Raw genomic sequence first — 27,697 nt, 5'->3', positions numbered from 1 at the left:
GGGGCTGCATATTTCATAGTGGGAGCAAGCCACTGTGTTCCAAAAAAAAATGTTATAAAATTATTTTGAATACAAGTTAGAGTTAGGCATGATACATTTTTTTATATTCATTACTGTTAATTTCAAATAATTAAATTTACCCACAAAATTTTAAAATAATAAATTTCCTCAAATCTAGAATTTCAAGCAATCTTGGGTCTTTTTGAGAGGGTAATAAATCTGGGCAGACATTATTTAATCAACATTATCATCCATCAATCCTACACCAAGTAATGAAAATCTCACAACAAAAATCCAGAAAATACAGACCATAAATCATTATTTAAAAAAAAAAAGAACTTGGCATCTTGAGATTATATTTAAGGCTGTCATATAAAACAGTCCTACAAAATAACAATAAATAGAAACAAAACCAGTTTCACAAATATTTTAATAATAAAAATTATATAAAAATAAATATTAATTAACAATCATTTAACAAATACAATCAACAAATCAACAATTCAAAAATAGTTACCACATTTTGTTAATAGTAAAGTGTTAGGTCACATCAGTCTTGAATTTTTACAGAGACAACAGTTACATGAATGAATATATTAGTGAAACCCTGTCTAAAACAAACCCTACGTAAACTGGAGACCTGTTCAAACCAGAATTTTCAGCTGTCTGTTTATGACAGTTTTAATAATTTTCAACCTATGTTAATCAAACACCTGCATAAATTGTACAAAGCATCCAGTTCATAGGTCATTTCGTTTAGACAGAGGTCACTGTATAAAGAAATATTTCTAACAACAATTCTTACAAATTCCATTACAATTTCCTTTCCATCTAAATTGAAAGAAAGCTAAATTTATCTAACCAATGGGAGAATACTTACAGCACGATTCTTTACCAATGTTCAAAATTTAAAGTACATGACATTCAGATGGAATCCCGTCTGTGCTGTTCTGACTTTGACCATTGACCTACAACTTGAGCATAAATCACAATGAACTCTTTCATGTGAACATATATGCCATTTATTCCATAATGTTATATAGCTAGACTTAGGGTATGCATGAGTAGCCTGAGTTCCTGACCTTGACCTACAAATTTAAGCATACTGATAAATGATGATTAACATTAAGATGTTTAGAGTCAATGCAAAAACCAGACAGTTGGCAGCACATGACAAACTTTGTTTTAAAAAATTTTCCATCCCTTTCACATCACAAAGTCAAATGTTAGTTTTCAATTAACTGCAATGGTTAAAAACAAATAAATTTTTGTAGAAAGCATTAAAATTCATTGAAAATGGGAAATATCTTTTTATTTTGTGCAAAATTTGGTTGCTTTGTTAGGAAATTTAAGAGTAATTTTCTGAGCCACCCACTGTCAACTTAAAAAAAAAATCTTTATACTACTGGACAGTCATAGGATATAAACATTACTTCGGGAAAAAAAATTCAGTAGGCTAAAATTTACCCTGTGCCACCAATATCACAGGATATGCCAGATTTTAACATTGACAGCCTCATATATATATATATATATATATATATATATAAACAACATCAATTTATTACACAACAAATAAATCACATATGCATATTTCAGTATGTCATGCCTTAAAAATTGTAAAAAATAATGCTGTAGTTAAATTTCTAGAAAAACTACTTTCATAGATTGAAACGAATTATTGCAACTACATATTAATATACTTTAAACAAACAATAAATTAGCAACTGCAAGCACAGGGGCTTGCTCCCAATATCAAATATGCAGCCCAAATATATATTAACACGAAAATAGTGCACCTAGATTTGAGGGTGCCTTGCTTGAACTCAATTTTTTTTCAAATAAAATCATATATATTACTATTTATTGCTCAGCAATCACTTGACAATTGATGAATCTAATAAATAAACACAAGTACGAACATCAAATACTTCTAATCAAATCAATACAAGGATTTGTGCATCCAAACTCAATATTTCTACAATCACTTGGACCAAAAGTGAAACTACTGCAAACTTTGACATTGCTAGACAAACCCGGTTTGCTGGGCACTTATCCTGTTGTTTGCAATAATACTAGGAACACAAATTTTCCTGCACATTCTAGAGTCATAGTAGATCACAAGATAAGTGCCAGGGAAATTCTGATTATCTAGCATATTTGATAGTAAGAGCAAGCCCCTGTGCCGCAGGTATTTTTTCTTCCACATAACTGTACTTATCCAGTAGTCATTATCAATGTTAAGTGCTATTCACAGTTTTCTTTGGTCCCTGATATAATATTATACAGCTTATTTTAGATAAAAACCTATATCTATCAGTATAATAGGTTACAAACTACCAATTGGCATCTAAGCTATTAGTTAAATTCTCAATAACTTTGCTAGACTTGACTCTAGCTTTAAGCTGAAAAAACTATATACAAGAAATATTTCCATATTTCCATATATGTCAGTATATAATTCTCAAAATATGGGTTTAGTTTAATTGCATTAGAAAACTGCCCACCAGAAGTGAAGGTTCTACAAATAACATAGTACATCCTTAGATTTCACATATATGTGGTATATCAAGAAGCCACTAGTAAGATTAACCTTGACAACATATTGATTGAATGAAGTAAAACAACATTTAAAATGGCTTCTTTCTTATAAAATAAAATTTAATTTTAAAAATTCATTAAGTAATTTTTATTTTTCTATATTGGTGGCATGTAACCAAATTTTAGAATATTACAAAAATAAGTAATGATTTGGCACAATTGGATCATAATTAATTTTAAATCATTATGATTACAATTCATAAATTTTTAGCAATAAATCTTAATTGTATATACACAAGTATTGCAGTATTTGCACAAATAAACATCTATACTTTTGTGATCAGGAAATTGCAGTAGTATTTTGTTCCCCATGAGACAGCTTGAAAATAACATATATTAAAGTACGAAGTCATACATGAATAAACAGTGTCATGGATGAAATGAATTTTACACCACATACATTAATGATGTTCACAGGACTGAGTTGGTCTTTCTTTAACAATTCCATTGTGAACTTTCACTTCTATCAGAAGATTCAACAAATATCGATAGAAAATTAAAATCTCCTCAAATTTTTCATTTAATTATGGAACCTAAGGCAGTTCTTTTGGGTAACTGCCATCTAAGGAGTTGAAGAGTAACTCAGAATCGTTTGAATATCATTATTGTATACACAGTAAAACTTTACATGATGATATAAATGAAACACAAAATCAATCTCCTTATTCAGGTTAATAAGGAGCTAAAATGCAAAAAAATATGTATAAAGTAATTGTACATATTTTATACCATTTTTAAATCATAATGAAAAATGATCATAATCTTTGACATTCACAGAAACTGGACTGAAACATTGCAAACATGTACAATGTTCTACTTCATTATAGTGGTATTTCAATATCAGTTTTTTTTTTTCTGAAAAGGCTCATTGTACAATCACAAAGCTTTGTAAGCTTTCAATGGACTGCCCTGAAAGCTAGGTTTTTTTTTCAATTTCTAGTTAAGTAACACTCAAGCTAAGAATCATGCAAAATGTGATACATACATTGAAAAGACTACATATTTTTATTTTTGATATTTTGTTGCAAATGTTATAATAAACAGAATTTAATTTGTGGCTTTTCATATAATCCTTGGTTTTAGGAGATATCCTTTATAGAGAATGTATTGAAGAATTCTAAATAAAGGGAGATAACTCTGTCCATGACCCTGAAATACAATAGAAACTATTGGATTTTCAATGTGAATTATCTTGTACGTTCAGACAGACTGGATGGATCACAAATAGACGAATAAAACATCTTAAAAACAAAATTAAAAGTGTGGGTAGCCTTTTTGGGGTGTATCACATATCACAGCATTTGCATGATTCTTGCAAAGACTGCACTGAAAAGATCAGGATATAGGCTTGAGTTTTATTTATCTATTTTTTTTCTATGTAAAAAAAGTATTTGAAAAAATTATCATTCCATAATGAAAATTTCTATATTCTTGAGATGAAATAACCCAAGTCATCATATTTTTTTTTTGCAATAATAATAAAATAAAAAAAGGGTAGTAATTTCCAAATCAACATGACATGGTAGGTCACACAGAACAAAACTCTTAAATACAGCTTCTTCAAAGATTAGTGTATAATAATTCTTCATAAAATATGTAAAACTACATACATTGTAAGTTTTAAAACCATTTTTTTTATACATTTAAAAAAAATAAAATAAATAGCACACACACAGTTATTAATATCAAAACACTGCAGTACTTCCCCACGAAAATGGAGGCCTTCTTGTCAGATTAGAGAAAAAAAAAACCACACTCAAGAAAAAAATTATCAATATTGAATAAATAAAGAGTGCAGCATGATTAGACTGCAGCACTTGAGAAAGTGTTGACACAACACTAGTTTTTGACAGACTTGTATTTATCTGAAATCTGATAGTAAATCACTTACAAGGACTGTCATCAGGAATCTAATAAATTTTGCTTTTTTGTTTTTGTTTTTTTTTTTTTCAAATCAGACCAGAAACATAAAAAGTTGATTTTTTGGTGTTGCCTTATTCTGTACCCTTACAGCTCCAAAGCTTTAAAAAAGATAAGTTCATTCTGTAAAAAATCTCAAAATAAGAATATCAAAAAGAGCACACAGACAACAGAATCATTAAAATCAGATTATCAATAAACCATTTCTATCAATTCTAATTACATATTTTTCCCCTTTCATCTCCTTATTTTAAAGAGGGGCAAAGACCTGCAAAAGCTTTAGGGCCTCCACTCTAGGAATAATGTGTAATAGAGTTTCATAAAAACTAATGTTTTACTCAAGTTTTACTCAAGTTATCATAAATTAACGAAACAATGACAAGGTGATACCACTACACGTCCTCAAATATTTTTCTGTGGTAGTTTAAAAATGACATGACAAATTGTTAGAAAGCCCTGTACAACCTTTATAAAAGGGAAGTTAACACTAAAGTAGTGGCCCTCTTGATTTTCCTTCATCCGTTATTCTTGTTGCCAAAATGTGAGTGGGAAGAATAATACTGACCAAATCATGATATGTGACCAAAAACAATTAAAAAAGGCACAACCTATGCAAGAAGTGAAATAAGCTCTCACAAATCTCGGAATGAAAAATTAGAAAACAAAAACAAATGAAAGAGAGCTTTCTTCCATGAAACACACTGAAAGAAAAAATATTGTCTTCCCAAAAAGTTTGAGACCTGTAATGAAAACAGCTGTAACTTATTTCTGTTGGTCTGTCAAAAGACCACAGTTGCTAATAATAAGAGTGGTGGATGTTGTAAGGTCCAAGGAACACATCTTTAAAACCTTCTTGGTTGAAACCTCACTTAATTAACTCCTAGAACAAAACTTTTCCCAGTATAAAAATTTCTGGATGCTATACTGCCCAATTAGTATACATGTACATGTATACATCACATGGTATCAATGACCATGAGTAAGTGATTAAACACAGCTGTTTAATGTAAATTAACATATAGACTGAATTCAGAGGCCACTTTGGGGGTGGGGGGGGCACATGTGTTTAATCCCTACAAAATTGAAAAAGACCCATAAATTTTAATCAATTCAGTTTACATTATCTAAAAACTTAGAGAAATGACTTATCAAAGTCTAGTGAAATTGTAAGTTGAAATTTTATATTTTATTTTTGACCAAATGATGATTCAACTGTAGGACCATTGACCAACACAGAGATGCATGCAACATTATTCTAGGTATAATCCTAATTTCAAAGTCCTTTTGATTTGTTTAATTTTTTTTCTTTAGTCTTGATAGTAGCATGAAAACAGGAAAGCATGTGCAGCACTTTTAAACAATGAAAAAAAATATAATTGTTTGATAAGAAAACCTACTGTGACACTACTTTAATTGTGGATACCAATTTTCGTGGATTAGGGAAGAAACACAGGTTAGTTGATTCTTGAATTCGTGGTTTTGAGGTTTTCAGTATACACATCAATATGAATATCCTATTTGTTGGGAACCAAATTTCGTGGTTTGGTCTACACATGAAAACCACGAAAATTGGTACCCCACAAACAACAGAACATCCACAGTATAAATGTAAAATATTGAGAAAAAAATGAGTATTTTGGCAAGACATGGAGCATTAACTCCTATTTCATGACATTCCTTCCCATGCTTTTACATGTAATTGTCCCATCTATATAACATCATTGAATTCCCTCATCTCTAGACGACTAGGTTGAGTAATAATTTTAGAAAGATTTTCTACAATGTTATGCCCCATCAAATCTTTTCTGGTTATTATTCCTGTGACCTGATTGGATGTATCTATTACTGTCAAATGGCGCAGTCCAAGAGTACGGAAAATTATGTATGTTCTCTGCAGTGAGAATTTCTCAGGAACTGCTAAGGATGAGTCATTCATGTACTTATTCTGGAAAAGAAGATTACAATACTGCAGGTCCATGAAGGCAATAGGAAATTATACACACCTTTAACTTTTAGCATAGATATACACATTGATTTTTTCTTTATACTTTTAAAAGTGCCATAGCAAATTATCATATATTAAAATGTGAAAGTATTTTGTCATGAAACAAACTACTGGTACACTTTGATTTCAATTCTGTTTCAATTGCAGTACTGATACTGAAGATGAGTTACATGTTGTTATACAATGCCCTGTGTATGCAGATCTTCAGCAACCTATGTTAAATGATGCAACACATTTAAATGAACATTTTACTCAGTAATCAGAAGAAGAAAACTTTGTATTTTCATTTAATAATGAAAATATAAGTAATATACATAGCTGTCAAACTGTTAAAACCTGCAGCAATATTTTACCAAGAGGAAAAAGTCTTTTATATAACTATCGGGTAATTCTAAAAACATGTTAATAGTTTTACATGTTAATTTTTAAGAAATAAACTCTGTTTTATAATTGTTAGGTATATAATTGTATATAAAATACACTTATGTCTTTCAACACTCTCTCATAAATCTTTTAAGATTGGTGCATACAATACTTAAGTTTTATTTTTTAGATTTTAAATATGTATGTTTGTATGTGGTGAGACTATAATCAAATATTGAATCTGAATTTAAAAAACAAATAGAGCAATAAAAGGTGAATAATTGACAAAGTGAATCTACCTAGGTAATTCAAGACCAAAATACATTGGCTAATCCCCTTAACTATATTATTGAAATCAAAGTGTACCAATAGTTTGTTTTGTTTCATCACAAAATACCTTCACATTTAAATATAAGAAATTATACACACCTTAGACTTTTGAAATACATGTACACCAGTTGATTTTTTTCTTTACACTTCTAATAGAATATTCTTGACTTCCATTGTTAACTTCAATCAATTGATGACATAACAAACAGTTTAGAATTTTGTCTGACTCAAGTGTATTTTTTAAAGTTTTGTGGTGTTGGGGCCTAGTCTAGGTTCCATAACAAAATCTAAGTTGAGAATTTCTTCAAATCCTGAGTTCTTTCAAAAATTTTCAGTTTAAGGTGTTCTGATTGGTCGTTTGAGTTTAAGGAATTTGAGGAAAATCTCAGTTTAAGATATTTTGCTTAATTGGGCACAAGCGACAGAAAATGTTGAAATATTAATCAGAGCTTGTTGCTTGTACCATTACAAAGCAACAAGCTCTGATTAATATTTCAACATTTTCTGTCGCTTGCGCCCAATTAAGCAAAATATCTTAAACTGAGATTTTCCTCAGAGTTAAGTATTTCAAATTTTGTAGTGCCCAGGCCAGAACTAACATAGTTTTTATCAATTGAAGTATGTAGGACTTCATATGCATAGAAAAGTGATAACTACCTATTTTATGACAAAAACTTCAAACTAAAGTTGAGAAAATAATAGCAAAATACCATATGGCAAGTTATTTTGTCAGGCGTAAAATTTAGAGATTTTTATGAAAAAAAGAATATGAAAATTTTTGGCGTTTCTTATTATGGCAGATGCTAAATGGTGTACAAAGTACTTAATCCGAGATTAAATATTTCATGAATTTATTTTGGTGTATTTAGACAGACCTCTTCAATTTGCAAACACCATGATAATTAGCAACCCATAAAAATTACCTGCTATACAGTATACAGTTAGCACAGTAAATGTCAGCAGAATATTGAAGTATGATTGACCAATATTCTATATATATATATCTGACAATAATGCTTAGATAAGTTAACATTGGTTCAAATCTAAAGCAAGTGTAAGGCACATCATTTAACTTTTGAGACAGTTCATGTGGGATTCCTCTTCCCCCCCACCATCATTAACACTGTCTAGTGAGGGAGATTTTTCACATAAAAGCCAATTTTTGATGTCAAAATTCAATTATATAGTATTTTCCACAAAAAAAAAAAACAGAGAAATTTTAACCATAAACCTCAACCAAATCTTATATTTTTATGTGGGCTATTCCAAATGTTTCATTGATTTAGTGGGAGTCTCCCCCTTAATGTGAGAGGGCTAATAGGTATGGTGTAAGGATAAATGACTTAAAAAGAATCTCTACCCATGGATAAGTTTATAAGAACTGCATCTAGTTATCATCATCTTCAAAATCCTTCAAACTTCAAGTTTATTCATACTTGCTGGCAAAATATTTCATTACAAACATGTATATTAGTAACTCACCAAATCAATATAGGTATTTTTATATCTGTCCTCGTCCAAGTATCTATGCAGTGCATTACTTAATAAATGTGGGTCATCTAACTTTGTAATGTTCATCTGTAAAAGCAAAAATATACCTTAAATGGTATTTTTTCAAATACCAGGTGTACATTTTAGGTCATTCCCTCAAGGGGACAGTAAGTTCTACTGTTCTGACTGCCGGCACTGAACACAGAACTGGTCAGCTTAGCTATATCATTTATCACATAATATGGCAATTTTTCTTTTTTTTTTTTTTAATTTGGAGTTATTTATGTTGTAAAATCTAAATTTCACTACTGAGAGTGGAAAAATAGTCTAAATCCCGTCATTGGTGAAAGAGAATCTGTTTCTCCCAAGAAAATTGAAGAAAAAATAAGTATGCACAATCTTCAGCTCTACATTTTTTATGAAAGGGTTGCAGGCATAAAAAGTGAGCTCTTACTTGCTCATAATCAATCCAGTGAGCATCACTGGGTTCAACATCTCCTGATTCTACAGTATCTGGCTGGAATATGGACTCATTCATCAATAAAACGGTCAGCTCTAATCTGAAAACACAAAACTCTCAAATAGAATCAATGTTTATTGGGTACCATTATTAGTGTTTTGTGGACAAAATTCAAAATCCCAATAAAACATAACTTTTCTACTTAAACTTTTATGAAATCCATGAAATTAAAATTCCATAAACTTCTACATCATCTCATTATAAAATAAAAATTATGTACAACACCTGACTTTAGTTTTGTTCATTCAAAAACTTGAAGTCAGTGAGGGGATGGAACAAATATGAAGCTTGCATAATTTTCATCACTTCAATACAATTAAGAAATCAATCACAGTAACTCCATTTTCTCATTGTTTTACCACGAGATGATCATTTATGTTGTATTATTTTACTCTGAGCAATAGTGATAAGGAGAATTCTAATAGGACAATAACACTTCTTTACATTTTCCTGACCTATTGTGGTCACCTCAGACGCCCCATATTTGGCTGTACAGTTTACACTAGCTATGTCAGTTGAAATGGTCGCTGGTGAAATTTGCTTTGTATTTTTTATAATGAAGGAAAGGGCACATTAAGTAGAAGGATGTTAGATATGGCAATAGTTGTTTGCATTATAAGGTCACAGTGTTCACACATGGATAGGTACAATGTTTCAATCATTGACGATTGTTGTTGCTTGGTTTCATACATGATGGAGCATGTGGCAAGTGCTCCTGAGTATGTGTGTAAGTAATTTATAACTTTTCTTAAACATTACACTCAATACCTTTATATAACATGAAATTGATGTTCATTCACACTGTTGAAATGAATGAAAACAGCTGATACACATTGGAATGTTACGTGTGTTTGTTAACACGATTAAGGTGGGCAGTAATTTACACACACACAAGCCACGCCCAATAAGTCACGTGCTACTCAAATGGCAATCGAAAATCGACCACAGTTGTGGTCTCGAAGCCTCTTAAGGATGTCATATTTTAATTAATTAAGGGTTTTGAAAGACTTTGAAAGTAAGTAAACACTGGTTGGTGTAACACTATAATACTCCTAACTGAAAATAATGTAAACATTGTGCATACATAATTTTCTTACCCAAATTCTTCATGTACATGTGCAGTACATGTTTTTCACAAACCCTATTTGAAAAAAAAAATTTCTTTGAGTTCCAATGATTTTTTTTACTAGTTACTATCATGATGGTGAAGACCTTACTATTTGAAAAAAAAAAATCAAATAGAAAGACAAGCATTATGCTGAGTCTACTTGATTTGCAAGTCAGAGAATCACCCTTCCCTCATCTGATGTATAAAAAAGATGTTGGACTATTCAGGTATACAATACTTAACTCCTAGTTTTCAAATGAGGAATATGTCCATTATGGCAATAAATTGTAAAATAAATGGTTGTGTGCTCATTTCAGGTGGATGGTAAGTTAAAATAAACTAAAACCTGTCTATTCAGAGTGCATACTGGATAGACAATTATAACTATTAATTTCAGGACTTAAATTAAACACTATCTGAATACTGGTATTCAGAACAGAATGCCTTTTTTAGAATTTAGGCAAACCATTGAAATAAATAGCCATAACATAATAACTATACCTGGATATAATGCCTAAAAAACAATTGTCACCATATTTGGTTGTCTTGACGATGGGGAAGCCACTGTGTGATGTATTTAGCAGTAAATCTGACAGAACTCTTACTTTCTCTCTCCGATGGATGGTAGTTACTGGCGATGCCATGATGTCTCTTGCACAATACAATTCCAATTCAACTCTAATATAAGAAATACAGCACCAAAAAATAAGTTTTCTTTGTATACTGCATATTGGAATGAATTTCATTAGTTATCAAATTTGGTAACTCATGTTTATCTCAGGATATAATAATAAATGTATATCTTAATGCACCTTTGATATTGCAGAACATCAAATATTCATCATGAACACATTTGAATGTAAGAATTAGTTCAATTTTATGCAGGGAAAACTGCAAACAATGTTTTTCATATGTTTGAAAAACACCTGAAACTATATGTTAGTTATGATTGAAATACACCTGAAACTATGTTAGTTACCAGTTTTTTCCTCCCTTTAGGACCACAATGAAAATCATGTTTAGGTGAAAAAATCAATTAATAATCAAACAGAAAATAAAAATTTTATGCTTATATGCTTTCCATAGGACTTCATATATGAACAGAAAATGGTTTTTGAGGGATTTTAAAAATCATGTGATTTTTTTTTTTTTAAATTCACAAAAACGTACATTTTAATACATGTATAACAGGTTTATAAAACGTTCAATTCATATTCATTACCTTTTCTTATCTATTGTAACCCTAGGTTCAGGATCTAAGAATGGTATACATTTCAATTCCATCAAGGCATGGTAAACAGGATGTGTGAAAAAATCACCAACCCACTTAGCAACCATTACGGCAACCATAACAGGAAGTAGAATTTGGACGTCATTGGTCAGCTCCATCTGTAGGTCACAATAAATCATATATATTAGTTACTGCAAATGCATACATTTTGGTGCTTGCATGTTCTATTGAATTCTGTCAAATGAACACACTCATAAGGTTTTTATATTTTAGTTTTTACAAAGATGATGGATGATATAATAAATGAATGAAAGAAATATTTTTTGTGTCTACTTCAGGATTAGGATAATTGTAATCAGTAATTGTAATCAATTGTAATCCATTACAAATAGTGAGTAATCAAAAGTAATCAGTGATCAACATTGATTTCAATTACTTGTGATCAAATTAAATCGATTACAGTTCTCAAAGCTCTGTAATCACTGATTACTTTTGAATTACATTTGACTCCATTTTGGAAAATTGAGTTTTAAAAAGAGTTCATTTGTGTAATTTTCAACAGAAAAAAAGTACATTTACTTATGATATTTGAATATAAAATATGTTAATGAATGCTATCATGCATTTAAATGTATCATGAATATAGTTTAATTTGGTTCATTATCATAACAGACAAATCTTAATTTATCAAGTTTCACAGTTTAAAAATGAATATTGTCTTTGACTATATGTGTCTCCAGGCAATTATATATATATAACAAATTGATTTTTTGTTACTCTTTACTTAATCTATGTCCAATTGAGGGCTATAACTCAAAAGTATCATTTTCTAACTTTCTTAAAAATTTCTGAACATATCCAGCAATGCAGAGATCAAAAAGTGGTACTTTAAAATACAGAAATCATATCTGAGTGAATTTGTATCGTCAGATTGGTGTTTTTTTTTTTGCATGTTTCTGATATTTCCCATTTAGGCTTGATTCTTAGACAGACTTGCACTTAAATCATCAGACAGTACTTGAATGTATCAAAAACTGGAGAACTCATATCTACCGAATACTGATGCCTATATAAACTTTGACTATTTAAAGCTGTCACATGAAAAACAAGACACGCAACAAAAAATAGGTTCCATACTGGGTTTAACCAATTATGCTAAACTACATTACAAATTACAAAACATTCCCACAAACTGAAATTCTATGAGAAATCATTTATCGTACATGAACATTTTCTTACACCTTCTGATCTGCCACATTTGATATTCTACTTTTATTGGCATCAACCCTTACCATAATTACTGTGACAGCTAGAGTAAGCCTAGTAACACCTCCAAAGAATGATGCTGCTCCAATCAGAGCAAAGGATCCTGGGTCTATCCATGCCCAGTATCCGGTATCTTCACTATGTACACCAAACATACTCGTCATCAATACTCCAACTGCTCTACCATACAATGCTCCTACCAAACTAAAAATGATCAAAAAAAATAGAAAAAAAAAAACTGTGAGAAGTCTCATTAACCCGATACCAATCACTCCCCCCCATTTGAAAACATGCACCTTTTGACCTCTAAACTGATTTGGATTAAAATCTAAAACAAGAGGTGCACAATGGGAATATACAATAAAGATTCTGTGAAAGTTACAATAAATTCTATTCAAGAAACAGATAAAAGATGGGCACTCCTCTACACAACAGAAGGAAGAACAGTAGGAAGGAAGGATGTCGTTTTTTCTGGACAAATCAAGTTACCTAATACACTTTAGCAAGTTAAAATAGATTAATTCATTTTATGACTTTTCTGACTCGTAAACTCATAAAACACATTTTTAGCACTTAGTTTAATATTTATATGTAATTTCATTGCACAGATAACAATGATTTACTGAATTACCCAGAATAAAAAATTTTGATAATTCAAACTGTGAAATGAACTTGGTAATTTCACCCTCAGACCTTCTCCAATATGTCACAACACAAATATCAATCCGACTTCTACAAAATTAAAATTCATGTTGAAAATAGCAACCAATAATTGAGAAAATCAATATTACAGGATATACTATTAGTCATTGTGAATAGCACAAATATAATCACTGGTGCCAAGAATGCATTAAGATTTAACTTGTGCGGGAAACAAGTTCCCCACACTCGTTAAATGCAGGCATTCTTTGGCACTCCTGATCATATTTCCGTTAATCAATCTTTCCAACTAATTATCTTATTATTCTTATTTGATTTTAATTGCCTTTATCACACTAGGAACTTAAGTAGCTGTCTATGTAAGAATCATGCAAAATCTGAAAAATGTGATACACCCCAAAAATGGCTACATATTTTTTTTTTTTGTAATTAAGTTGTTTTATGGGTCTATACTATAAAATATGTAATTATTCATTCAAATCTGCCTGCTCTTAGGAGATAATCCACATTGAAAATTCAGAAGATTCTATTGTATTTGAGTGCCATTTACAGAGTTATCTCCCTTAATTTTGAAATTTACAGTCCATTTTATATAATTTTTATCTCCTAAGAGCACGGGTTACATGAAAAACCACATGTTAATTTCTGTTTACTATGACGTTTCAAACAAAATATCAAAAATAAAAATATGTAGGCTTTTTACCCATGAATCACATTTTGCATGATCCTTAGCTGGAGTGCTACTTAAAAAGAAGCAAAACCTGAACTGTAGTAAACCTTTACAAAATGTAGCAATATTAAGGTACAAATAAAAAATATAATATATTTGTTGGAAAGTGGACCAAGGTCTGTCTTCTTTTCAATATGTTTTACCCCAGATGAAAGCGGGAAGGCCAAAAATTTGGGCCTATATTCTCTATATTTTTTTTACAATTTATTTGTCTGTAGTTTCTTTTTACCTTTTAAAAGTGGCTATTGTTGACTTATTCTTAAAAATAAAAAAGATCCAAAGAAAAAAAATAATGCCAGAAACATTAAAATGACAACAAAGTAGCAGGGTGAGAAAATTTAATGCTTACATTCATAAGAAAGGACAAGATCTCAAAAGATAAAACATGTATTGATATAACAATTAAATTGGAAATTTGCAAAAAGAATCACTTTTAAGCATTATATATCTTGTGTATCCTAGCCAATAGTCCTTTTTCATATTTATGAAATGCAGACCATTTTAGCAAGTTTTTCAAAGAAAAGGAACACATCAACACACAACAACCTAGTTGGTGGTCTCATTGGGGAAAGGAAGAACTGTACATATTTTTCCTTGAAACTAAAAACTATTTTCACTTCGGTAGGTGACTAAATGGTTTGAAATAAGGTATTTAAAAGTATCCAAGTACTTCCCGCAGCTCCAATAATTCAAATATTTGAATTTGAAGTCAATGTCTGTCCATTGCTCCAATCAGACAATAAACCAGTGTCAGATTGGAAAGTTACTTACCTTCCCTTGAAATTAAAAAAAAATTAAGCCAAAGTTGGGAATATGGAAAAGGACTACTGTGAAAGTACTATTGTTCATAAGTACCAATTTTCGTGGTTTTTGTGGGTAGGCCCAATCACGAAATTAGGTTCCAAACAAAAAGAAGTTTTCCATTGATGTGTATACTAAATCCCTCAAGACCACAAATTCAAGAATCAACCAGCATGAGTTTCTTCCCTAAACTATGAAAATTGGTACATGTATCCACAAATTAAAGTACTCTCACAACATTGGGTAGTGTATTAGTATAATGGTACTTACAGCATAGGAACTAAAGCACCACATGCTACAGAAGTTCCTGTTGCCCAACAGATCATAACGAAGTAGAAGGGCAGAGCCACAAGTAAAGAAGTGTATCCAAACTCTAAATGTGTGTCTCGAGAAAAAAGATGTTCAACAGTTTCTTCTAATGTACCAAACATTAGTGTAGCCACTGAAAGGTGAAAACAGTAAACCATCAAATATTATAGACATAATCATGCTTGGTTTAATTGCAGAAAATTTCATAGCGATACAGTCTGTCAGTACTTATTAACTTAGCCAGTTTGTTTGATGTATTCTGTCATTACCATTGACCTGGCTAGAGTGGTTGATACAGTATGTGTGTGCCCATTGATTTCACCAATACGTTTGATAGTCTGTTAGTACACATTAATTTGGCTGGTATAGTCGATACAGTCTGATAGTGCCACTGACTTGGCCACTATGGTTGATACAGTCAGTGAGTGCACATTAATTTGGCCAGTGTGGTTGATACAGTCTGTCAGTGATACTGACTAGACCACTTAGGTTGATACAGTCTGTCAGTACACATTGATTTGGCAACTCATATAGTTGATACAGTTTGTCAGTGCCATTAATTTGGCCAGTATGATTGATACAGTCTGTCGGTGCTATTAACTTGGACACTATGGTTGAAACAGTCTGTCAGTGCATCATCAATAAGGCCAGTATGTTTGATACAGTCTGATGGTACCTATAGATTTGGCAGCTCATTTGGTTGATACAGACTGTCAGTGCCATTGATTTGGCCACTATGGTTGATACAGCCTGTCAGTACACATTCATAAGGCCAATATGGTAGATTCAGTTTGTCAGTGCCATAGATTTGGCCAGTATGGTAGATTCAGTTTGTCAGTGCCATTGATTTGGCAGTTGGTATGGTTGATACAGTCTGTCAGTGCTATCGACTCAGCCACTATGGTTGAAACAGTCTGTCAGTACATATCAATAAGGCCATTATGGTTGATACAGTCTGATGGTACCTATTGAATTGGCTTGTGTGGCAAAATAATTCAGTTGTGATTTTCTACTCCCTATGAAAACTTAATAAGGCAAATTCATAGAAGGCATTGATCAGATTGAATTAATATTTCTTTGAGGTTTCCTCCTCTGATAAAGTCCTATAAATGCTTACAACAATTAGCTGCATATTAAATAACTCAATACTTAAATTATCTCCCTTTACTCACTCTCATTATATGTACAATTTGTTCTCCAAGTTGTTGTACCCTCCCTCCAGTTGGTGCATGGAGGACAGGTATATCTCCTGACATCATCCTCCACATGTAGGGGGTTCCTTGTGTCATTCAGACAGTTTGAACTAAAACCAAATCAAATTGAAATTGTAAGAAATTAAGTACAGTTCAACTTTATACAGCCAATTATAGTTTAATCCTTATACATGTTATCAAAATTACCACCAAAATCATAAAGTATCATCAATATGATAGCAAATAATACACCTTTTTTTGGTACTTTAAAATGATCAGCTAAATAAACAAAAAATTTTATCAGCTCTACACTGAAAATATGAAATATGTGTTGACCATTAATTTGATCTAAGCAATAAAATCATATTACTTCATCAGGCCAGGCAGAGACTCATAAACAGAGTTCAAATTTCCATCTTAATGAGATTGATTTTCTCATAAATGCTGAAATGCAAAAAGTGAAAAATATTATTAAAAAAAAAGAATGTAAACAATGAGAATTGGTATATCTCTAATTTCCTTTTAATGTCACTGATATTTATTTTGACAAGGTCATGTGACCTCCTTCGTGACAACTTCTTCCATTCTCATTGTATTGTGCCAAGAAAAGATATGTAACAATCTATAATAACAAAAAATTCAAGAGATAACTCTATAGATTACTTACATAGGCTCACCACCAGTGGGCTGCTGCATACAGTATTTCTTGGTACATGAGAAAGCTCCAGGAAGGTATAAAGAAAATAATGTGACTATCACCTAAAATCAAGTTTAAGGAATAAAATGTAGATTTTACAAATATCATATTTCATTTGGTACTCTTTTTTCTTTAAAATTAGTAATGCAAAAGCTGTTGTAAAATGCATCACAGGCCCATCCCACTTTTTCAGTGTCTTGGGTAAAAAATCTCTTTTTTTATACTATGGAAATAAAACAAGGAAAGGTTTAATTTTAATACATGAGATATTAACTTTTCTGTATTAAACACTATCAAGGTTCAAAATTGAAAACCAATGAATGAGTTGATTATCAAGAAATGACTAAGTAAATTAATGATATCAGTGACTAACCATGATCAAAGCAGGCTCAAATATCCTGGCCATTTTCTGTGCCCACTCATGGCTGATTTTGTTCAGAAGTCTCTTTCTTCCTCTGGTCATCTTTAGATTCAGGATGGTAAAGACTGCACCAAGGAGGCCACCAATTACCCCAATCACCATGGTGGGTATAAACATTAGAATGTTTACATCAATACCCTTTTCTACCTGTAATTTAAAAATTCAAGTTTCTATGGTAAATTGTAAATGAAAATAAAATGAGGATATCGATCATTGAGGTTTCCCCCATAATAATCTGGACTGAAGCATTAATAATAGTTTCCTATAGCTAGCAGTCCATACATTGTATAACGTTATAAACCAGCAGTTCTATCGACAAAAGTAAACATATATAAATCTTATACTACTTTTATAGAAGTAATACTGTTATAAGATAGACATTATCCTTAAGCAGTTGTATACTTCAGCTTTTGGAATAGAAGAGAAATATACATTCTTGTAAGTCCAAAACATTGAAACAGTAATTTTAAAAAGGTTGTTTTGGACTACAAAAACATATGTTCCAAAGTTCAAAGAGTAAGAACTCCCACAGAATTCAGTGGATCAGGCAATATACACAGCTGCATATCATGAATTAATGAAATTTGGTGCAGTAGTTTCCCTGGAGTTGCCTTTACAAATGTGTGATGTACAGACAGAAATACACACAAACAGATAGACAGAGAGACAGACAGGGGCAAAAACAATACGTCTCCATACCTAAGAGGGGAAACATATTACAAAATACATACCTGAAATAGAATGTATCTCTGTGTCTTGAACTGCCCAAAATTTCCAGTGTAAGAAAATCCTTTGAAAGCAGAATTAAACAAATCTGTGGTGAATGTGGCAATCATGCAACAAAAGAAGATCTGCCAAGACAAAGTTGTAGTCCAAAATGAGGACACTTCCTCCATTGAAAATAACAGTCCTCCGACTGGTGCACCAAAAGCAGATGACACTCCTGCTGCAGCACCAGCTGATATAAAATTCCTCCTATATGTAGAGGATCAAGGGATTTAATATAAAATGAAGTGAGCAAAACATGATTTACACAAATGCTACTGAACAAGAAATCATTTACTGAGAGTGCAGAACTTATTCCATGCGCAAAACAAATCCATTGGTTATTCATTCATGACTACATATTTTGTCTTTTCTATCACATGTCAAGGACTGTTAGTTATTTCAAGTAAGTATCTGTTTTCTAAATGGTGAAGATATAAACTTCACTATCAGTAATGCCAAATAACATGTATGTCACATTAGGAAAGTTATATTGTATGACATTACTGTGCAATTAAGACTGAGAGTAGAAGGATCCATGTTACTTAAACTTTAAAACTCATTAATTTATGAAAATATGATAACTTACTGTTACATGTATCTTCATTGAATTCTTATAAATATAAATACCTCTATTTCAAGTGAAAAAGGCTTCAATTTTAAGCACTGTATGGAGATGACGTATTTCATTAGAAACTCAATGACAAGTTACAATACATGTACATGTAGGTACACTTTTGTCATTCTAAAAATTGATACCTTAAATAATTTCCAACCTGTTCATTTCAACAGCCCCTTAATTTTCACACTCCCAGGTACCAGCATATAAATTTGATGGGATCAAATATAATAGAAAAAACTAGAGAAGTTTTTTTACCCATTAAAGAAATATAATAGTACCATAACGTACTTATCCTCAGAAGTTCTAAATCTTTCAAACACAGGTAAAGTTAATCTCAATGTTTCTGACTTGAACTGACTGAGCCCAGCTCCAACTAAGGCCCTGAAACATAATGGAACAATAATTACAATACCAATAAACTGTGCACTACACAAAAATATATGCATCAAAATATTGGTGTATGAAAATTTAAATTTTGGGAGCAACTTAAAATGGATTTTAGTTTTAGGCTATAAAATTGTATATTTTTTTTCAAAATGTTAAGAGCATAATGTTAAAGTTCGTAATGATTTTCTACAAGTTCATAGGGTGGCAGGACGGCCTACCTGTGTTGTAGTAGGTAGTGAGATTTAAATAGCCAGTTAATTGACTTGGCTTTAGGATTAATTCTTAAGCCGAATCGGTTAAGTCGCTGGCTAGTCACTGAGTGGTCTAGAGTTCAATTCTCGGTGGCATAGTACAACATTACATGTCAAATCATGCTTTCTCCTTACAACAAGAAACACTCAAATTCAAGTGGTGTGACAGATGGACAAATACACTCACCATCATATCTGAACATTGAGCCATTTTGTGTATTCATATACAACCCAAATAATCCACTCATTACATTATGTTCCTTACAATAACTCCATTCATTCCTCAAGAGCAGAACAGCACTCGATATGGAGAGGGACTGAATTAGTCAGGTTCATTTATAAACTGTAGAAATTTTTTTTTTGAAATCTTTGTCAATAAAAATTTTAAACGACTAAAATGTTCTTTACAATACCAGTTTAGACTATGTGCTATTAATTGAAGTTTCTTAAATAAATGAACAGAATAGGGCATTAATGAAACATTAAATGATATGCTGTCACATAATGGTGAGAAAAGGGGTGAACAAATGTTCAAAATAGCCTAACTCAAAAACTACATTTTGGATTTTCCTGAAAATTGAACTTGGCTTGTAATTCATGGTACTTTATAAATTTGCAAATTTCCAAACAAAAGTTCATTGATCTATTCTCAAGTTTTAAAACTATCATCCAGAAACCTTCTGGGGGACAGATACACAGACACGAAACTTCCTATGGGGTATCACATAATACCTTGCCACTTTGTGTGGCCGGACACACAAACAAAAACCAAAACACTTTGAACTATCAATGTAAGTTTTGTAAATAATTGAAAAAAATATTATAATTTAAATGGTAATGAGTGAATTCATGCAGTAAAAGTAAGTCATAATAATTGAGAATTGATATAAGTTTTGTTGGTACATACCCCATATGAATCATTGGTCCTTCAGGTCCAACAGGTAGACCACAACCAACTGCTGCTACACAGGAAAAAAACTTGACAACCAATGTCTTAATGTTGAATATATGACGTAGGTGTGTTCCATTGAGGAACCCTGAGACTTCTGGGATACCTGATCCTCCAGCACTTGGACGCAAAAACTACAAAAAAGTTTGAAAATTGTAGTTAGTCTGTAAAATTTGAAGGTACGGAGAAATGTCAAGTAAATCATAAAAAACAATTGACCAAAAATACTTCAAGCCATCAATGTTGAGTAACAATTACATGTAGATAAAATAAACCGATCTCCTGATAGTCCATACGTCTCAAGATATATGAGTTTCATGACATTTTCTTAAAATTACAATGTCAAATATTGCAAAGCTCTTTGAAAAAAATAACTAGTTATATTGTAAGTTTCAAAACTAGCACTAACAGGTGACATGACTGACAAAAAACTAATACTTTAAAAATAATTTCATTGCCATGGTTCATTTTATAATGAGATTTGAACTGATAATTACTAATTTATCCACTGGAAACTGTGAAGTACTATTGTTCATGGGGTACCAATATTTGTGGTTTTCGTGGGTAGGTCAAACCACAAAATTTGGTTCCCAACAAAAATGAACTTTCCATTGATTTGTATACTGAAAACCTCAAATGCATAAATTCAACAATCCACGAACTTGCCTTTCTTCCCTTGTCCACGAAAATTGATATCCATGAATTAAAGTACTTTCACAGTAAGGCAAGTAAAATCTAAACAAGTTATCCACTGAATAACTATTTATCTAATGAATAGTTTTGAAAGAGTAATCAAGGAAACCAAGATTCTGGCAGAAATCAAAAGAATGTAATCCAGGCACAGAGACCAGCAAATGGGCCTATGTTGAAGATTTATATTCCTTGTTTGAGCTAATTAGTGATTGCTTTACCCTTGTCAGTGAAAATTAAGAGTAAGGATTTATCTAATAAAGGGCAATGCTCTATTGCCTTAAAATGCTATAAATACAAATTTACCACTACTATAAATGCACTGAAGAGAACAAAGACCACACTGTATCCAGTGGCAAACACACAAGCTACAGAAAAGTCCTGCTTCTGTAAAATATAAAAAATCAGTTTGATAAAATGACAAGAGAGACAACTCTAGTTTGAACATGACATTATTTCAAACCAAAAGTGATGTACTGTCAAGTATATAACACCATACAAACGCTAATTATAGATACATTCACTTTAACTGTTACCATTTACAAATTTTACAAATTAAATATCAACTTTCCTTACTTCTTTCATTAAATTCATTATTAAATAACCTAGATTGAATAGAATATATTAACATGAATACAAAATGAGTATTGTTCAGTTCATATCAAATTTGACCCCCAAAAAAACTTAATCAAATCAGTCTGAGTTTTGCATAATGTTTAGTTAATTTTTTTTTTGCAGTTTACCAATGCCTGACATGGAAAACTTTTTGCAAAATGGTCTATTTCTGTATTAATAAAATGTTTATTTCAGTACAATTTTCTATGCTGAAGATTTTGGAGATATATCAACATATCAACAACTTGAAATTTCCAAATGTAACAGGGTATTGAACATACCAACTTTTGACAAAATATTATTAATTTGAATGTCTGGATCGAAAAATAAAATGTATGAATTTTCATTTCAAATTGAAAAGAAACAATACTCAGTGATGTCATTTTGACAAATAAATGTTGTAACAACTATTAACAATTTTTATCTGGGTTAAGTCATCTTGTTTACACAAAAAAATACCAATACATCTTTTAAGTGGGTAAGCTAACATTTCACTATATAACAGGGCTGGAAACTGGTATAAACACATACATCCCTTTAATTGTGATAAAACCATCTTTTATCAATTCAGTAATTTTGTTTGTACCCTTCTTTGACAGACAACACTATAATCTACACAGGTTTTTATAAGACGCTTATTTCCTACCACTGCATTATGTTACTCATTTCTTAGTCACAAATGCTCATTTTACTCACATCAAGATATTTTTCTACCATTCTCCACTTTAAGTTTGCTATAGCCTCTATCAGGTCATGAAGGAGAAAACCAATGATTCCAACACAAAATCCTATTAAACCCATTATCACCCATTTACCTAGCATGTACCTACAAAATAAGTATATATTTTAACTCTTAAAACAAAACATTACAAGATACCAAAAAATACCGGCACTGATATACATTTTAAATTATGTCAATCCGTGTATAAGAGAAGAAATTAAATAATCACAAAAAGAAGGTATCCCCATAAGGGTAACAGAGGGAGATCAGCAGCTACTTGATCTCTGTGATGAAACCTGAAACTTTGAAATAAAGAATCAGAAAAAAATGAGAAAATGAAAGAGATCCTCCCTCCATGAAGAGAAGACATTTACTTTGTATGCCATATTCAATGAAGTTCAACATTTTTTATGGTTACTTATTTCAAGCTGTTTAATTTATGTAAAATAACCCCATCGATTTAATGCACGAAAATTGTGAGCAGAATGCCTACAGCTGAGTGGGATGGGTTCAATATTCAGGTTTAAGATTGCAATCTTTTTTTTTCAAAATGAAGCTAAGCATTGCCATGTGCATATACATTAACTTGTTTGCTTTTATTTTGACATTCTTTAGTTTTGTAGGGTTGAGAAGTATGTGTTGTATAAGGTAAAAAATATATGTGATTCCTGTTACATCAACATAAAAATAGGGCAGATAGAAAGGAATTATTTCTTATCCTTTAAGTAGCACTCCAGCTAAGGATCATGCAAAATGTAATTCACGGGTAAAAACCTACATATTTTTATTTTTGATATTTTGTTTGAAATGTCATAGTAAACAGAAATAAACATGTGGTTTTTCATATCACACATGTTCTTAGGAGATAAAAATTATATAGAATGCACTGTAGATTTCAAAATTAAGGGAGATAACTCTGTAAATGGCACTCAAATACAATAGAATCTACTGTATTTTCAATGTCGATTATCTCCTAAGTGCAGGCAGATTTGAATGAATAATTACACATTTTATAGTATAGACCCATAAAACAACTTAATTACAAAAATAAAAATATGTAGCCTTTTTTGAGGTGTATCACATTTTTCAGATTTTGCATGATTCTGGTCCATGCTCCCAGTTTTTAGTGGAGTCAGAGTTGCTCATTTACTTTTGTTACTTTGTATGTATGATTTTAGTTACTTTATGTTCTTTGTTGTGTGTGTCTGTTTTCCATGTCTGGTCTTTGTCCCTGGATTACATTCTTTTGATTACTGCTATAACCTTGGTTCCCTTGATTACTCTCTTACAAAGACAGTTACTTAAAAGTTCAGATTGAAAAAAAATACTACATTGTGTATATATACAGCGCCTTATTGCTATGCTATTTTAAACATTATAAAACTAAAAAGCTAAAGACAGTAAGGTAACAAGAACCACAAAAGTTTCTACTTGGCCTTAGGAAGTACCCTAGTATTCAAAATCTCATGTGATCTTTGCAATGTTTATAATTAGAACTTTTTTACAATTCAGTAATTTGAAGCTAGACACTTGGGTTTTGGGATTACTTTAGTCTTACCATTTAGTTTTGTTGTTCCTGGTCGAAAAAAAAGAAGTTTATTGAAAAATCAAGATATCTAGTCAAATTTAATTCATGTTTATCAAGATTATCCAATAAACATTGTTATATCATAAAAAGTTATACATTCACTGTACCAAACCAATCACGTGTATAAAGTAAATAATCTTAAGCACCATACCTTTCTCCTGGAAGGTAAGGGAGAGATCAACCATGGTTTAAAATTTCCTCGAGAAGTTTCTGCTTAAAAAAAAAATTTATATTCCAAAAATTCAAATATTACTATATTATTCATACTAAAATATATGTGCTTCACACATTAAACAACTAACATGTCCTTACCCAAGAGGTCCTTGCCTTCTCAACCATGATTTGTACACCTGACTGTGGGGAGGGAGATAATCCACACTTTCAAAAGAACTCAAAGTTTTCTTCTCTTCCTCAGTATACTTATGAGTGATGTACACTGGTTCATAATCTCTTCCCTAATCAAAAACGAAAATGTACAAACTATTTATTAACAAAAAAATACAGGTATAGTAAAAACTATCTAAACTGAACCCTGAATAATCCGAACAGTTGTAATTGTCTCAACCAGTCATTTTTTTTCATGTCCTATTGTATTAATTTAAGTGTATTATGAACCTGGATAAACTGTTCACAAACACCAGTCTAAACAAAATCTGCAAAAAAAGTTTCAGTTGAGGCAGATTTCACAGTCCAGTGTTCCTGGATTTCACTTTCTCATCACATGGAACAGGTAATTTCAATTTTGGTGTGGGAATCTTGTTTATTATGATCAAACATTTTCTTTTTAATGTAGTAAACTTGAATTTCTGAAGATCTGTTCATATACGGAACAAAAAAGTTCATGTTACCTTTGCAAATACACCATAATCATCATCTCCAGGGTAAAACACAGCATCATCTCGTGGTGGTTCCACTGTCTGACCTGTCTTCTTCAGGACCCTGTTCCTCATTGAAGCTCTTATACCCATGGTTTGTTCTGCAGGAGGGACAACTTCATCTGTGGGCAATTCCTCCACTTCATTTTGTGGAACGTAGGCACTCATTGTTTATTGTATAACTCAGCAAAAGACAACCGTTGTTGGGTCTAATCTACATGTTACACAGTTCTGAAAAGGTTCAATTTGCTATTTTATTCATAAATACAAGGTTTTTTTTACTCAAGAATCAATACATGTCTCATACTAATACCTGTAGAATTTAATCCTTAGGGCCCAGGGGTATAGATTAGGAAATACAAGCTCAGGTAACCCAGATTAAATTTTTGTTTAATATTTTCTATATGTTCAACTAAATTTTACCCAAAAGTTTGGTAGCCCAGCTCAAAATTTACCGGTAGTAGCCACAGGCTATTTGGTAATTGCTGATTTTTATCCCTGTTTAGCTCTCATTTCACTTAAGTTCATTACAGTCCTAATCAGGAAAATGTGAGGTTCATTTTGTTATATGTATAGCAAATCCAACAGCTTTGAGTCTCACATTTGTCCAGCTTTCCAGGCACTAACCTTAGCCCAGGGGTTTCACTGATTTTCCAGCCTGGTATATCAGGCTTTCGTCCCCAACAATCTAAGCGACCATGCATGGGAGTAGTCTGAATTTCCTCTGACCTTATTTGGATATTGATATGTCGGGTAGGGGTCAGAGCGATGTGCCATACAAAAAGTTGGAGATTCAGCGGTACCGCGGAGTACCACCCTTCAACCACTTCTAACGACTTTCTTGTTGAAATTGTGCATGTCATACCTACCTAGTTCGATTCCAGAATCATTTTCCTGTATGCTGGAAAGGTAGTGGACATATAATTTTTCTGCGGAATTTCAAAATATTCTGTTAGATTCCAGTTTTAAAAATCGTTTTGCTCCGTTCCCTTCCAAAAGTAACAAGCTCCTCTATTACGGTTCAAAATGTCAACATAACAGCAAATTTGGTACATGTGTATCAGCATACAGGAAAATGATTCTGACATCAATATCCAAATAAAAAAGAGGAGGGTTGCAAGGTCAGAGGAAATTTGGACTAGCATGGGAGTAGCTCATATTATCCAAACGGGGTAAATCTACAGAGCTTATGTTAAAGATTGACTTGTACATGCACCATCTTACGGTAAAACTTACCTTTTCCACGTGTAAACCTTTTGATATTTCTTCAATTCTTGGTACTTGCAGATATTGTTTTTAACAAAATATTACAATGGAAAATGGAGGAGGAAACAGTTAAACTACATAACATAATAAGCATCGAATAAAAAAGAGTCATTAGTGCACTTGACAGCAGGGAGTTTACATTAAAATACACTCTCTGCCGATAGTGTTCGAAGATTACGAGGTACGGAGGGGAGGAAAGGTCGTAAAATGAACTACCACTCCTTGAATAATCCAAAATCATCGCTAAAAATAGATCAGATATATATTAGAGCTAATAAAAAATGTTCACAAAACATATGGCACAGACTGTGTGGTAATATTAAATTGAGTCTAGAAAATCTAACGATCTACCTGGCCAAGATCACCGTTCTTCAAAGTGAAAGTAATAAAGGGAGCTAACTACGTAAGTATTACAAGGGTTGTCGTTCGTGAGTTTCCCGCGTTATCTATCTTGATTTGAAAAAATCAAAGTACTTATGTACTGAATCTACTTATATCGTTCTTTTGAATTTTTACACCTCAAATAATCGTAAAATTTCAAAAATAGGGTATCAAAGGAAAGTTCGGGGAACGAATTCAAACGTATCTTAACACAAGCTTATTGCAGTAAATGGTTAATATCATATTGAATTTTGATTTATTTTTAAATTAATCATTCTGATTACAAAGGACATTAAAAAAAAATAGCACACTCCAAATTTCACGATGCACCGTTGCAATGCGCCAGTTTGGTTTATATTCAGGTTTGATGTCGGTTTATATGAAACAGCTTGATGAATGAGCAAACTCTCTGACATATTGCATAATTGAACTACAAGGAGTAATGCCACCATTTCATGTCTCCATTACTTTCTATGTTGAATTCAGCGATTTATAAGGCTCATAGCAAATTTACCATGAGTACAGATGATGCTGGAGGGGTTTCATTATGATGGCCAACCTTTATCTTAACTCTCATAAAAATATCAACATAATTCATGTGCCTTCTAAGAAAGAAGCGTAAAGTTAAAGTAGCCAGATGCAGAAATTATTATTTTGGGTTTGAAATTTAGCCATATCAAGGGCATAGATTTTAATCCAGAATTATTTTACCCAAAACTTAAGTTTTTATACCTCTACTTAACAATGAGAATAATAAGATGCGATCTTAGGGCTACTTCATGTCATTTCGAACTACTTTTTTCTCGGAAATCACGTGACTTATGAGTCACCATCTAATGTCTTATGTCGGCTGATAACCGCCTTAAAAGTACTTCCACCGCGAAAGAGATCTGGCTGATGAATATTAAAATGAATCAAATTGATTATTTCGTATAAATGCA

The 27,697-nt window shown here is 31.7% G+C and overlaps 1 protein-coding gene across 4 annotated transcripts; it reads right to left on the bottom strand.

The window, feature by feature from the left end:
- Window positions 1-412: 412 nt before the first annotated feature.
- On the bottom strand, window positions 413-26,783 carry LOC148616936 (H(+)/Cl(-) exchange transporter 7-like). 4 transcript variants are annotated; one of them, XM_088584115.1, is made up of 19 exons: window positions 26,727-26,783; window positions 25,083-25,340; window positions 24,547-24,689; window positions 24,205-24,222; window positions 22,622-22,751; window positions 21,617-21,697; window positions 20,579-20,754; window positions 19,322-19,414; window positions 18,378-18,621; window positions 17,599-17,793; window positions 17,196-17,287; window positions 16,508-16,638; window positions 15,297-15,468; window positions 12,862-13,039; window positions 11,561-11,727; window positions 10,840-11,016; window positions 9,165-9,270; window positions 8,702-8,797; window positions 413-6,466 (listed from the first exon to the last, which is right to left on the bottom strand). In XM_088584115.1, the coding sequence occupies exons 2-19, from the start codon at window positions 25,275-25,277 to the stop codon at window positions 6,230-6,232; spliced, it is 2,631 nt and encodes an 876-aa protein (XP_088440241.1). In that variant the 5' UTR covers window positions 25,278-25,340; window positions 26,727-26,783; the 3' UTR covers window positions 413-6,229. The 4 variants fall into 4 exon arrangements, 3 of the variants coding, with proteins under 3 accessions (XP_088440241.1, XP_088440242.1, XP_088440243.1); XM_088584116.1 differs by lacking the exon at window positions 26,727-26,783 and adding an exon at window positions 26,346-26,628; XR_015922327.1 differs by lacking the exon at window positions 413-6,466 and adding an exon at window positions 10,328-10,371 and having other exon boundaries at window positions 8,782-8,797.
- Between the last annotated feature and the right edge of the window lie 914 nt (window positions 26,784-27,697).

This window comes from Perna viridis, chromosome 5 (assembly GCF_037379345.1).
Source record: "Perna viridis isolate PV_CMFRI_1.1 ecotype Kerala chromosome 5, ASM3737934v1, whole genome shotgun sequence".
NCBI lineage: Eukaryota > Metazoa > Mollusca > Bivalvia > Mytilida > Mytilidae > Perna > Perna viridis.
This window is presented reverse-complemented; position numbering and strand designations above follow the sequence as displayed.